The sequence below is a fragment of the Microcaecilia unicolor genome, chromosome 13 (genome assembly GCF_901765095.1).
Source record: "Microcaecilia unicolor chromosome 13, aMicUni1.1, whole genome shotgun sequence".
Taxonomy (NCBI): Eukaryota; Metazoa; Chordata; class Amphibia; order Gymnophiona; family Siphonopidae; genus Microcaecilia; species Microcaecilia unicolor.
In genome coordinates this window covers 37,199,169-37,213,815 of record NC_044043.1, presented here as the reverse complement: position 1 = coordinate 37,213,815, position 14,647 = coordinate 37,199,169, and the positions used below count along the sequence as shown (strand labels likewise).

General features: G+C 43.2%; 1 protein-coding gene across 7 annotated transcripts in view; it reads left to right on the top strand.

The window, feature by feature from the left end:
- GTF2IRD1 (GTF2I repeat domain containing 1) overlaps positions 1-14,647 on the top strand; it is a 219,690-nt gene that overhangs the window by 125,368 nt on the left and 79,675 nt on the right. For 5 of the 7 annotated variants that reach the window (XM_030185787.1, XM_030185783.1, XM_030185782.1 and 2 more), the window contains exons 8-10: positions 3,279-3,362; positions 4,693-4,876; positions 12,251-12,276. In XM_030185787.1, the coding sequence (XP_030041647.1) occupies positions 3,279-3,362; positions 4,693-4,876; positions 12,251-12,276 (294 nt within the window). The remainder of the gene's footprint in view (positions 1-3,278; positions 3,363-4,692; positions 4,877-12,250; positions 12,277-14,647) is intronic. The other 2 variants (XM_030185785.1, XM_030185784.1) reach the window with 1 other exon arrangement.

The following is a 14,647-nucleotide window of genomic DNA, read 5'->3' as shown; positions in this document are numbered from 1 at the left end:
TAGCATTTTTTGTTAATCTGCCTTTTGTAAAACAACTTTGCTTGTTGAGAAAAGCTTTAGGTTAAATGCCTGTAGACATTTTTAGTGGAGTGGGAGGAGTAGCCTAGTGGTTAGTGCAGCGGACTTTGATCCTAGGGAACTGAGTTCAATTCCCACTGCAGCTCCTTGTGACTCTGGGCAAGTCACTTAAACCTCCATTGCCCCTGGTACAAAATAAGTACCTGAATATATGTAAACCGCTTTGAATGTAGTTGCAAAAAAACCTCAGAAAGGCAGTATATCAAGTCCCATTTCCCTTTCCCTGTAGTGATGTATTTAATGCTTGTTAAATACTATCAGTTTTTGGTTTTTCTTTGCTTTGATGTTTGATTTTTAGGTAATGTTATTGTACCAGGGGCGTATCTGCGTGGGGCCTCAGGGGCCTGGGCCCCCGCAGATTTCGCCCTGGACCCCCTACCGCTGCCAACCCTCCCCCTCCGTTGCTCGCTTACCTTCGCTGGCGGGGGACCCCAACCCCCGCCAGCCGAGGTCCGCGTCCTCCTGCCGCTGCCGGCTGCCTTTGGTGCTTTCATTTGTCCATTGAAGCTGGCGCCGATGAAAGTTTCTTTTGAGTCTGACGTCGCTGCACGTTGTACGTGCAGGACGTCAGACTCAGAAACATTTTCTGAGTCTGACGTCCTGCACGTACAACGTGCAGCGACGTCAGAGTCAAAAGAAACTTTAGTTGGCGCCAGCTTCAATGGACAAATGAAAGCACCAAAGGCAGCCGGCAGCGGCAGCGGCAGGAGGACGCGGACCTCGGCTGGCGGGGGTTGGGGTCCCCCGCCAGCGAAGGTAAGCGAGCAACGGAGGGGGAGGGTTGGCAATGGTAGCGGCTGGGGGGAGGGGGATCGGCAATGGCGGCGGCGGCGGCGGCGGCGGCGGGGGGGGGGGGGCTATAATGTGCCCCCTCACTCTGGCCCTGACCCCCCCTACCGCCGCAGTTCAGATACGCCCCTGTATTGTACTAATATTTTTTTCTTTTTTATTGGAAACTGATTTAAAACCCAAATGGTATTATACTGTATATAAAATTAATAAATCAGCTAATGATTAAGGCAGGCTTGGTTATGCCAAAGACTTTCAGTTAGACAGGCCATCTGTGGAGATTTATCTTTTTGTTCCTTATCCACCTCACTAAATCTATGGCTATGTGCTTTGGATTGGTGTTATGCTTAAGGGTGACCTTCTCTCCCAGTTTCAGCTTTCTTGCAGAGGGCAGCCAGGTATTCCTCATGAACTCTCTTGACTTTTCTCCATTCATTGTCCCTTCTATCCTGGAAAATAGCCCAATTTCTGCTGATGAGAAAGATATCCATATCATTATTCTGCCACGATCATGCTTCACAATAGGGTTAAGCTCCTGTCCATGTTGGGTCCAATCGCAAAATGGCTGCCAGGTCCTCCCATGGGCCTAGGTGGGGAGGGGGGAGTGATCATGGGGAAAGTGGGGCAGAGAAAGAAGTGGGCTGGCACCAGGGGGGCACTGGCTCAGCTTGGGAGGGGGGCATTTTGGTTAGGTGTGGAGGAGGATGTAGGGAGAGTGTCACTTATGGTTTCAGTTTCTACCAAAACGAAGCGGCCAGTTTCAGTCGCAGATTCGGTTTCGGCAGAAACTGAAGATCCTGGGTTCGGTTGGGCTCTAACACCAAATGGAGTCACACCACCTACATTTGGGGTCATGACCTGGGTGGGTTCTTTATAGGTGCATCATCATTCAGTACTTTCTGGGGGTCTTACAGTTTTATTTGCCTGTAATCACAGGGCCACAGCCACAAAAAGAGTGATAAGTGCTGCTTTAATAAATTCTGATTAAAATGAATCAGCTCATTATTAATAATAATAATAAAACATCTCATATTCTGCATATAGCTATTAAATGCAGATTACAATCCGAGACGAGGTCAGTTACCTTGGAATTACAACAACATTATCTATCACAGGTTTATGAAGTCATCAAGCCGAAAGCTACAATTTTTTAGGCGCATTAAATTTCAAAAATAGAAGTGTTTTTAAGGCCTTCCTGAAAAAAACATAATCTGATTCTGAAGTTATTTTTATAGATAATGAATTTCCCCCTACACCCTCCTCCACACCCAACCAAAAATATGAAAAAGAAGAGGCAAAAGTTTTTAATGATTTCATACCTTTCGGACTTGGAAAAATCAACCTTAGTTGATTTCTAGAAGATTCTTTTGATGTTTGATCTGTAATATGAATAAATTAATTTAAATATAGAGGGACTGTCCCATGAATGAACTTAAATATTAGGCAGCACAACTTAAATATGATTCTGGCCTCTATAGTAAGCCAGTGTAATTCAATATAATATGCGGATACCCAATGAAATTTAGTGAGAGAATAAACTAAGTGAATGGCCGTACCCTGGATTATTTGTAACTACTTTTGGATTGATTTTGAACAACCCAAATATGTGATGTTGCAGTAATACAACTTTGATAACACGAACACCTGAACTACCAACTTAAACTTTTCCTGATGTATATATTTCCAAATTCTTCTAAGCTTCCATAATATCTAGAATATGCTAATTCAGAATGACCAACTAAAAAGATCAATTTTAATGAATTGTTGTACATAAGGTCCTCTGTATTTTTGAATCTGTTCTTGGAGTTTGTTGAAAAAACCTTTACTTTGGGCATATCTTGTCAGTCGTGCTCTTTCACAAAATGGTGCCATTCTCTTGTGCCTTTGCCAGGGATTCTTCAAACTAATCTCAAAGATGGCTGAAGAAGGGCAAATCCAGTTCTTGTTATGAGATGGCTTTATCTTGGGCTATCCTTACCTGCATGAAGGGACATGTGCTTGCTCTGTGGAAGTGATATCAAACAGAAGAACCACACTCCAGAGTAAACCAATGAGAACAACAGCACACAGTGGAGGCGACGATAAATCAGGTCTTTATTCCAAGTCTTCAACAACTCGACACAGCCATGTTTCGGCTATAGGGCCTGCATCAGGAGTGTACGTGTAAATTCTAAAAATACATTCTTAAAAATAGTAATTAGAAATTCAAATATAAATATGTATTTTTACAATTTACACATAGACTCTTGATGCAAGCCCTGTAGCCAAAACATGGCCGTGCCGAGTCGTCGAAGATTTGGAATAAAGACCTTTCTGCTTCTTCATCGCCTCCACTGTGTGGAGTTCTCTGTGGAAGCACCACTTCTTTTTTTCTAATCCTGATGCCTTATTTTTGTTTTCTGTTTTGATAGAGAAATGGGACAGTTTCATAAAAGAGACAGAAGATATCAACACCCTTAGGGAATGCGTGCAGATTCTATTTAACAGTAGATACGGTGAGTAGGAATATTTTATCCCTGCGGTAGACCTATTTTGCATGCCTTCATGTGGAAATTTCCTGTTCTCTCTAGCAGAAAAAACAGAAACCTTAAATTAATGAATCTTACTCTTTATTGCCCGCTTATTATTATTATTATTATTATTAATATTCTTGTTATAATCTGAATATAACATGTGTTTTTTTACTCTGAGTTTTAAAAGGCTATTCTTTGCACCCCGATAGATTGGAGTTTATTTCAGACCCATGATGGGTGAGTCGTGCTTAAGCCTTAAAACTTTGTTTGGCTGGGAGGCTTTACTGAGGCCTTTTTTTCTTTACTTTTTTGTGAGTGCTTAGGTATTTTCCTCATTCAGTATAATTGCACATGTGGTGTTGAGTGAATATTTTTGTGAGAATTTCAGATAATCTGAATAAAGCCTGTATTTTGGGAATCTGTGTTTAAAGCCTTCATCGTTGGGGTGTGTGTTGCAATAAAACCAAGGTCAGACTGGTTTGGTCAGATTTTGACATTCCTTCTAGTGAGTTGGCTGCATCTTATTTCAACAACGGTTAAAAAAAAAAAAAAAAGTCTACCATACCTTGCCACAGAACCAAACTATTAAGTGGCCCTTTTACTAAGATGTGCTAAAAAATTAGTTTAGCTCATTTTAACATGGGGCTTTCTGCTCACTAAGCCCACTTTTAATGTGTCCCTAAAATAAAGCCTTTTTCTTGATTAATTGTGCAAGTCCCATGCTAATTTTTCCATTAGCACTCAAGAGCAGTGGCGTAGGAAGGGGGGGGGGCGGTCCGCCCCGGGTGCACGCGCTGGGGGGGTGTCGGCGCCGCTGGTTACCTGCTCTCTTTGCCGCGGAACAGGTTACTTCCTGTTCCGGGGCAGAGAAAGCAGGGAACCAATGAAGCCGACGCAGCTCCCAGAGACGACGTGCACTCCGGCAGGGCGGAGCGCCAGCGGTAAAGATGCACTCCGGGGGGAGGGGGATCTCAGCCGGCCTTGCTAAGCCGCTGCTCAAGAGTTACAAAAGTATTAACCTGGGAGCACTTATCACCTCCTATTTAGGAGGTACTGAGCACCCCCACATTAAGTATGCACTGTCTAGTTAGCACTTGCTAATCAGAGCCTCTCCTGGCCATTTAAATCATTTTAAATATGTGGCCTTAAAAAGTATCACAGCCAACTATGGTCACAGCTCTACACAAGCTCTGTGCAATGATTCATTAGAAATCCTTTGCTGCTGTTATTATTCTTCTTCTGCCCAATATACTTCTGTTTCCCTTCCCCAATTTACAAACTCCCTGACCTTCATTTTTTTTTCCCCTTGAAGCTGAAGCTTTAGGTCTTGACCACATGGTACCCGTCCCCTACCGGAAGATTGCCTGTGACCCAGAAGCAGTGGAAATAATTGGCATCCCGGATAAAATCCCTTTCAAACGACCTTGCACCTATGGCGTCCCAAAGCTCAAACGGATACTGGAAGAAAGGCACAACATTCACTTTGTCATCAAAAGGTCTGTGGCTAAAGACCAAGTTGTAGCTTTCAGTTTTATGAATCCTTGTGCTGTCCTGTCACCCACTCCTCCACATGCATTTAATCATTCCTCCTGGATTGCTTGGCAGCTAAACTGTGAGGGGAACCATTCTATAAAGTCTTTGACAAAAGCAATAAATGTGGGGCCTCATTTACTGACAGGTATTAAGGTAGTAATGTACTTAATACGCATTAACGTGATTTAACACACATTAAATAATGCAAGCCCACTTATGCTCAATGGAACCTATTTAATAACTATGCACTTAACTCAAATTAATGCATAAATAATACCAGAAAAACAGGGTATCAAATGAAATAGTAGCCTTCAAACAGTTTTAAATTGGTACAATATAAAAAAGAAGGTTCTTTTAAAGTACACATAAACGAAAAGAAAATTATTTATTACATTGAGAAATTGATTGTTAATTTAATACATTTTCTTTTCATTTATGTGCACTTTATAAGAGCCTTCTTGTTTTGTATTTTTCAAATTAATGCATGTTAATTTGCATTCATGTATATTAGTAAATGAGTCCCTTGGTTTTTACAGGATATGGTTTCTGCTGTAAACTCCAAGGAAATTCATTTATGTACGATAAAGTAGATATTGTGTTTCTTTTAGACTTGTGGAGGTAGGTTTTTAAATACCTTTTGAAATAATGCACACTGACATTTTCCCCGAGTATTCCTGGTGTTACAGTACAGTGCTATGGTCCCTGCCCCCCCAAAGCAAAACTTGTGGAGGGTAATTTTATATGAATGCCAGAAAAAAAAAAACTAAGAACAGGCCAACACCTCTACGAGAGTCCAAGATGAGCAACAGTAGGAGTAGAGAATGACAAACTGACTCCCAACCCGGGAATGAATGTGCAAAAAGATCTTTATTGAATAGCACCAGGTGCATGTGGTGCACGCACAAGGGTAGAGTATGGATGGAGTTGTGATTTAACGCACATTTTTTATGAAAAACACACATTCATACATATTCTATATACATACATTTACACCTGCTTTTGAACAGACACAATGTCTGTATCTTCAGTATAGGTGTGGTTTCTGCAGGATTTCTGCTAGTATTTTATAAAGATACGTGGAGGGGCATAATCGAACGGGGCGCCCAAGTTTTCTTGAGGACGTCCTCGCAGGACGTCCCCACGAAGGGGCAGGGAAACCCGTATTATCAAAACAAGATGGGCATCCATCTTTCGTTTTGATAATGCGGTCGGGGACGCCCAAATCTCAACATTTAGGTCGACCTTAGAATGGTCGTCCCCGATTTTTGGCGATAATGGAAACCAAGGACGCCTACCTCAGAAACGACCAAATCCAAGCCATTTGGTCGTGGGAGGAGCCAGCATTCATAGTGCACTGGTCCCCCTCACATGCCAGGACACCAACCGGGCACCCTAGGGGGCACTGCAGTGGACTTCAGAAAAAGCTCCCAGGTGCATAGCTCCCTTACCTTGTGTGCTGAGCCCCCCAACCCACCCCCCCCAAACCCACTCGCCACAACTGTACACCATTACCATAACCCTAAGGGATGAAAGGGGCACCTACATGTGAGTACAGTGGGTTTGTGGTGGGTTTTGGAGGGCTCACATTTACCACCACAAGTGTAACAGGTAGGGGGGGATGGGCCTGGGTCCGCCTGCCTGAAGTGCACTGCAGTACCCACTAAAACTGCTCCAGGGACCTGCATACTGCTGTCAGGGAACTGGGCATGATATAGAGGCTGGAAAAAATATTTTAAAAATTTGTTTCTTAGGGTGGGAGGGGGTTAGTGACCACTGGGGGAGTAAGGGAAGGTCATCCACGATTCCCTCTGGTGGTTATCTGGTAATTTAGGGCACATTTTTGTGGCTTGGCCATAAAAAGAAAAGGACCAAATAAAGTCGTCCAAGTGTTTGTCGGGGACGCCCTTCTTTTTTCCATTATCTGCCGAGGACGCCCATGTGTTAAGCACGCCTTCGCTATGCTTCCGACATGCCCCCGTGAACTTTGGTCGTCCCTGCGACGGAAAGCGGTTGAGGACGTCCAAAATCGGCTTTCGATTATGCCGATTTGGGCGACCCTGTGAGAAGGACGCCCATCTTCCGATTTGTGTCGAAAGATGGGCGCCCTTCTCTTTTGAAAATAAGCCTGCTAGGCACCTGTGTATCTTGATAAAATAGGCAAAAAACTAGGTTTCTTCGTTCCCTATTAATCTTGGTACCCTTTAGAAGAAATATGAGAGGCAGTATTATAGAGATGTTTAAATACCTCCGTGACAAAAATGCTCAGGAAGCAAGTGTCTTTCAATTGAAAGGAAGCTCAGAAATGAGGGAGCATAGCAGTGATTCCCAAACCTGTCTAGGGGAACCCCAGCCAGTCAGGTTTCAGGTTATTCACAATGAATATTCATTAACATAGGATGAAGGTGAAAGGGGACAGTTTTAGGAGTAACCCAAACAACTACTACTTCAGGGAAAGGGTGGTGATCTTGCAGAACGGCCTTCTAGTTGAGGTGGTGGAGACAAGGACTGTAGTTGAATTCATAAAAGCGTGGGATAAGCATGTGGGATCTCTTAGGGGGGAGGAAGAGAGAGTTGATGGTGTGGATGGGCCATATAGCCTTTATCTGCCATCATTTTCTATGTTTATCATGTTTAAAATTATCTTAAAATTATCCTCTTAAAGCTTTTGCTGAATACATAGAGACTTGCCATGTACTAAGAGAACCCTTGACTGCACTCTTAAATCAAGCAGTGGATTGTCTAATACTCATTGCCTCTTCGTGATCCACTCCACAGGTGAGTAGTGGATAGCGTGGTGTACAGCCCCCTAAATGAATGTCTCTAATTATGAAATTGTAACTGCAAGTGAATTGGCATGCTAAACACTTTAACAGAGAATTTCATGTTGGGAGGGGTGGTGCACTTTGTAGTTTAACACAATGTAATTAACACATATTAATTGCTAATGTTTCAGATAATGCCAAACAGTTGCATTTTGCATTAGCATCTATGCCATTAACATACGGCAGCAACCATTGCCCTGCGCGAGTGGCACAGCTGCCTACTCTAATTACTGTGGAAGTTTTGCAGCCACCATAAGACAAAACACTTTTATGTGGTTTAGTAAATAGGGGCCTATATCAAAGCGCCATCCCCCTCATTCCCTGTAAAGTTAGGCACCAACCCCCAGATACTGTATAGCAGGGGCGTATCTGCGTGGGGCCACAGGGGCCTGGGCCCCCGCAGATTTCGCCCTGGCCCCCCTCCCCGCCGTCAACCCTCCCCCGCTGCTTACTTTTGCTGGCGCCGAGGTCCGACCCGCAATCTCCGTTTTTCGTCTTCCTCCGTGGCCATGCTTCCAGGAAGTAATGCTGCAGTGCTGATTCGTTGAATCCAGTTCGGCGTCTGACGTCAGACGTCGAACTGGATTCAACGAATCAGCACTGCAGCGTTACTTCCTGGAAGCATGGCCACGGAGGAAGACGAAAAACAGAGATTGCGGGTCGGACCTCGGCGCCAGCAAAAGTAAGCAGCGGGGGAGGGTTGACGGCGGGGAGGGGGTGGAAAGAGGCGGCGGCGGGGGGGGGGGGGGAGGGAGGCAAAAATGTGCCCCCCCTCTCTGGCTGTGGCCCCCCCTACCGCCGGATTCCAGATACGCCCCTGCTGTATAGTGCAACCTGAGTTGCGCATGCAATTCAGGTTGTAGTCCGTATCGCGCACGCAACTTTAATTATTTTAACATACCAATCAGCAATTATCGACACTAATTGGCTTTAATTAGAATTTACACGCACAGCTTGGTAAGCATATTCTATACAGTGATGAGCACAAATTCTAATGCGTGCTGCCACGAAGGGGGTGTGGCCATGGGGCAGAAAGGGCGGATTGTGGGCGTTTCTGAAAATGATGTGCGCAGTTGTTGAATGCACCCGCTCCACGTCTAACTGAGTCTAGATTTATTCGTGCCCTAGGTATATTCTGTAAGCCGCACCTAAAGTTAGGTGCTGTTTATAGAATACGCCTAGGCATATTTTGTTTTCAGCGACGATTTATACGGCACTATATATAGAATCTAGCCCGAATTATGCACATAAGTTATTGAATACTAGCATTAAGCACATAAGTGCTAGACGTGCTTAGCAGTATTTATAATGTAACAGTCCCACACCCAGGTTTGCAAGTAATATTAGAGTTAATTAAACTCTGATTGTACACACTCTATGGAGTGACTTGCTGACCTGAACATGTATACCATAGAGGAAAGGAGAAGCAGGGGTGACATGATACAGACGTTCAAATATTTGAAAGGTATTAATCTGCAAATGAACCTTTTTCAGAGACGGGAAGAACTAGAGGACATGAATTGAGGTTGAAGGGGGGCAGACTCAGGACTAATGTCAAGAAGTATTTTTTCACAGTGGATATGTGGAATGCCCTCCTGTGGGCATTCCACATATCCACATGCGTGGGATAAACACAAAGGAATCCTGTTTAGAAGGAAATGTTCCGCGGAATCAGTGGAAATTGGGTGGCGACACCGGTAATTGGGAAACAAAATGGGAGCTGGGCAGACTTCTACAGTCTACGCCCTGATTGTGACTGAATAGATAGGGATGGGCTGGAGTGTAAACTTTAAGGGGCTTCGACGTTAGCTCCAGAACTTAATAGAAGAACAGTGCTGGGTAGACTTCTACGGTCTGTGCCCTGAGAAAGGCAAGGACAAATCAAACTCGGGTATACATATAAAGTAACACATACCATGTAAAATGAGTTTATCTTCTTGGGCAGACTGGATGGACCGTACAGGTCTTTATCTGCCGTCATTTACTATGTTACTATGTTATATATACAGGCTGCGGAGAAAAACAGGACCACCAACATTTTTCCAAATAGCCAAAAAATGTTCTACTGCAGCAGAAACTGAGATATTTTGAGTCGGGGCGTAGCCAGACTGGCCGGAGGGGGGTCCAGAGCTCGAGGTGAGGGGCACATTATAGCCCCTCCTCAGCGTCGCCACATCCACCTTAGACCCCCCCCCCCCCCGGAGCCAACCCTTTTGACCCCCCCCCCACCCCTTCCTGCTGTCGCCGCCGGGTACCTTTGCTGGCGGGGGTCCCCAACCCCCGCCAGCCGAAGTCCTCTTCTCCAGTGCGGCCGCGTTGCTGATCTGATCTGCAAGGCAAAGGCACCCAACGGCGGTGGGGGGGGGGGGGGGGGGTCGAAGGGGTTGGCAGCGGGGGGGGGGGGGGGGGGGGGGCCAGGGACAAATCTACGGGGACCCATGCCCCCGTGGCCCCTGTTTTGAGTACTTCATTTTTGAACAGGATGGAGCTCCGGTGCATCAATCTTGTAAAACAGTTGAGCTCTTATTTAATGAAACCCCAGAATTCAGTGAGCAGACATCTCAGTGGCATCAAAGACTTCGTGAATGTGTCAAGGTTGAAGGAGGACATTTTGGAACACAAATGATGAATTAACTAAGAAAAAAACCCCTTATACTCATTTATTTTCAAAGGTCATACTAAATGTTTAAACTATTACAAAGTATTTTGAAACTATGTAAGGGGTCCTGGTTTTTTTTCCGGACATAATGTAGTGCATATGTGCCTTACAAAAATTGATTGATTATCTCAATTTAAGGAAAAAACTTACTTTCCACAATTTTCCAGAAACTGTAATTGGCATAAAACTGACTTTGTTGGTCTCCGAAAATACAGTTCTGCATCAGGAATTCAGTAATGTATTTATCTTAAATATGTTTGAAAATGCAAGCATTAATGACATCTTTACTTATTACAGCTGTATATCATACCTGAGTTTGTATTCTTGTTCTCTGTTTATATGTACCTCAGATATGATGAGAATAAGGTGCAAAATACTGTGTGCCAGGTATTTCTAATCATTCTGGAGGCACTGGAGTGCTTTACTGATGTTGTATTTCATGAATGTTAAGGATCTGTGTGCTAACCTCAGGATGCACATCCATGCATTATTTAAACAGCCAGCTGAACCATGCCTATATCCAAAGGAAGACCCACTTTCTTAATTTTCAACCGTTTTATTACAAATATAAGTGAAAACAGATTATCTTATTGCATGCAGATAGTTGAAAACAAGAGTTCTATACAGGCAGGATGAGCCTTTGAAACTGAATGCTGATGAACTAGATGATAGGCTGCCAAACGTTAGTGGAAAAGGGATGTCTTTTTGACTGATTAAATGCAGGGTTCAACCCAAGAAGGAAGATGGGTATCTGTGAAGAGGGTGTTGACCTCTTTGATTAAAAAGAGAATGCTTTCTCCAGAGGAGACAGAGAGGAGAGAGAGAAAAAGCTGGGGACAACTTGGTCTTGTGACCAAGTTGGAGAATTCTGCTTTGCAAGGAGAGGTGCAGAGAATACCTGTACGAATAATGGGCAGAGGAAATGACCAATAGGATCAGAGCCTGCACTTGGGCGGGATGAAGCATGAACCTGGCAGGTTTCTTAGTGGCTGAAGGAACTGGGTTACATGCAGGAGGTGGCCAGAGGTTATAGATTTTACCAGGAAGTTGATGCTAGCCTGATTTATATAACCCCATAACAAATACAGTAAATGTAGACATGCAGACAACTGTGGGGGCAAAACAATCTATCTTCTATAAACAGTATTTATTTTAGTATTCTAACTGGCCTTTATCTTCAAATTGGTCAGGACAATTAGTGCTTGATTTTATATCTAGATGCTAATACAAGGAGTCCAAAAAGGCACCTATTTTAAAAAGGTAACATAGGCCTGTATTTGCCTTTATAAAATAGACTCCCAGATCCAGGATGGATACAATAGCGTTCAAACGCCGATGCACAAATTTACACCTACTCCAAAAGAGGGTATAAATGCAATCGTATACTCTATATGTGTATATATGTATTTTATAAACTCTGTGTGTATATCACAACCCTACCTCTGCTCAGCTCAAACTACAGTTCCGGGAGCACCTTCACACACATTGCAGAAAGGCAGGCGCAATTTACATGCGTGTACATTTTTATATGTGTATGCATTCACACAATTTTATGAAACCTGCCTTCTGTGTGTCAGACAGGATTTACACACGGTAAAAGCTTCATAGCATTAGCTCCTTATTGGTCTGTCCATTGAATTTTAGATTGAGCCGTCTTTCCAGATCCAAGCTCAAGGCAAGGTACAGTCTAGGCGCAGTCCCAGAGGGCTTACAAATCTCTGAGTGTACCATAGAAATCAGCAGAGGAGTATTTCAAAAAGGGGTATCTGAATATTGTAGGAAGGTCTCTGTATCTTCTTAAGAATATTGGAACTTTTTATTAAAGGTGTGGATTTTTTTATTTTTATTTTCCATAGGATGTTTGATGAGAGAATTTTTACAGGTATGTACAAGCATTGCTTGATTAATTTCTCATGTTTAATTATTTAATACATATATATAATATAGCGAGAGGCAAATAGAAAATATTCATTAAGAATCACTTACACCTTCCAGTATGTTCTACGTATTTGCATAATTTTTGTACAGAGGGACATTTTCAGCCTCCTCGCTTATCATGCAGACCTAGGGAACTTGGTACCAGAAGGGCTGCAAGCTTTCTGTGGGCTTTCCCTTTGATAATCCACTGGCCCTTTGGAAGAGTTTTGCCCCACATAGTTCACAGGTGCAGAGTTATGCAAAATAAAGGAGGAGCCAGGTGCATGGATTTCAAAATGACATCTACATGCTTAGTTCTGCTGACCCACCCTAGCCTCATCCCTAGCAGCATTTCTTTCCTCTGCAGGGTGCATACGTTTCCCCACTGCGGACCCAGGGTAGATTTAAAGAGGGGTTTCCCAACAGGTAAACTAATTTGCCCCAGTAAGGTATAAAACAAAGAGACAGGGTTGATATTAAAAAGTACTTACATGGGCAATATAAGTGTTTTTGTTTGAAAATAAGATACAGTTTAGTATGTAAGGCAATATGGGGTAATGCACTTTAAGCAGTAAAGTACACACCCACCTTGGTGGTATTTTAATTATGTGTGTGCAAATGTAGCCACATGTGTGAAAATGATCTCTTATAAAATACTGACTACGTGAAAATACAAGCAGACATGATGGTGGGTGCTTTCAGGGCTTAATTTATAGAGGGAAAAGAAATGTAACTGTGGTGTCAGGAGCAAGAGCAAAAGGATAAGAATTAGATTAGTGGGACCTTTCTCTGCTGTGCTCCAGGCTCAATCTTTTCCCTCCAGGCTTCCTAGCAGGGAGAGTCTGGAACACCCTTACTGTTCTAGAGTCTGAAAAGAAGTGGTGGAACTGTGTTCCAGGCTGTTCCCCTACAAATTACACCCTGGATACTTTGCCAGTAGGCATGCCCAGGAATGGTATTTGGGTAGAGTGCGCAAGTAAGCATGTAGATTATAGAACAGTATAATTTGCTTGAAAGTATTGGTTATGAACATTTACACCAGCTAAGAACATAAGAACAGCCATACTGGGTCAGACCAGTGGTCCATCTAGCCCAGTATCCTACTTCCAACAGTGGCCAATGCAAGTCACAAGTACCTGGCAGAAACCCAATTAGTAGCAACATTCCATGGTACCAATCCCAGGGAAAGCTGCGGCTTCCCCATGTCTGTCTCAATAGCAGATTATGGACTTTTCCTCCAGGAACTTATCCAAACCATTTTTTAAACCCAGATATGCTAACTGTTGTTACCACATCCTCCAGCAACGAGATCCAGAGCTTAACTATTCTTTGAGTGAAAAAAATATTTCCTCCTATTTGTTTTAAAAGTATTTCCATGTAATTTCATTGAGTGTTCCCTGGTCTTTGTACTTTTTGAAAGAGTAAAAAATTGATTCACTTTTACCCATTCTACACCACTCAGAATTTTATAGACCTCAATCATATCCCCCCTCAGCCGTCTCTTTTCCAAGCTGAAGAGCCCTAAGCTCTTTAGCCTTTCCTCATGTGGGAGGAGTTCCATCCCCTTTATCATTTTGTTCACTCTTCCTTGAACCTTTTCTAATTCCGCTATAACTTTTTTGAGATACGGCAACCAAAATTGAACGCAGTACTGAAGGTGAGGTTGCACCGTAGAGCAATACAGAGGCATTATAATATTTTGATCTTATTTTGCATCCCTTTCCTAATAATTCCTAGCATCCTGTTTACTTTTTTTGGCCGCCACCGCACATTGGGCAGAAGATTTCAGTGTATTGTCTACAGTGAGACCTAGATCTTTTTCTTGAGTGCTGACTCCTAAGGTGGACCCCAGCATCAGGTAACTATGGTTTGGATTATTCTTCCTAATATGCACCACTTTGCATTTGTCCACATTAAATTTCATCTGCCATTCGTATGCTCAGTATTCCAGTTTCTTAAGGTCTTCCTGCAATTTTTCACAATCTGCATGTGTTTTGACAACTTTGAATAGTTTTGTGTCATCTGCAGATTTAATCACCTCGCTCGTCATTCCGATTTCCGTATCATTTATAAATATGTTAAGCAGTACCGGTCCTAGTACAGATCCATGCAGCACTCCACTATTCACTCTCCTTCATTGAGAATAATGGCCATTTAACCCAACTCTCTGTTTTCTGTCCAGTAATCAATTTCTAATCCACAGAAGGACCATTGCCTCCTATCCCACGACTTTATCATTTTCTCAGGAGTCTCTCGAGGAATTTTGTCAAAAGCTTTCTGAAAATCTAGATACACTACATCAAGGGGCTCACCTTTATCCACATGTTTATTTACTT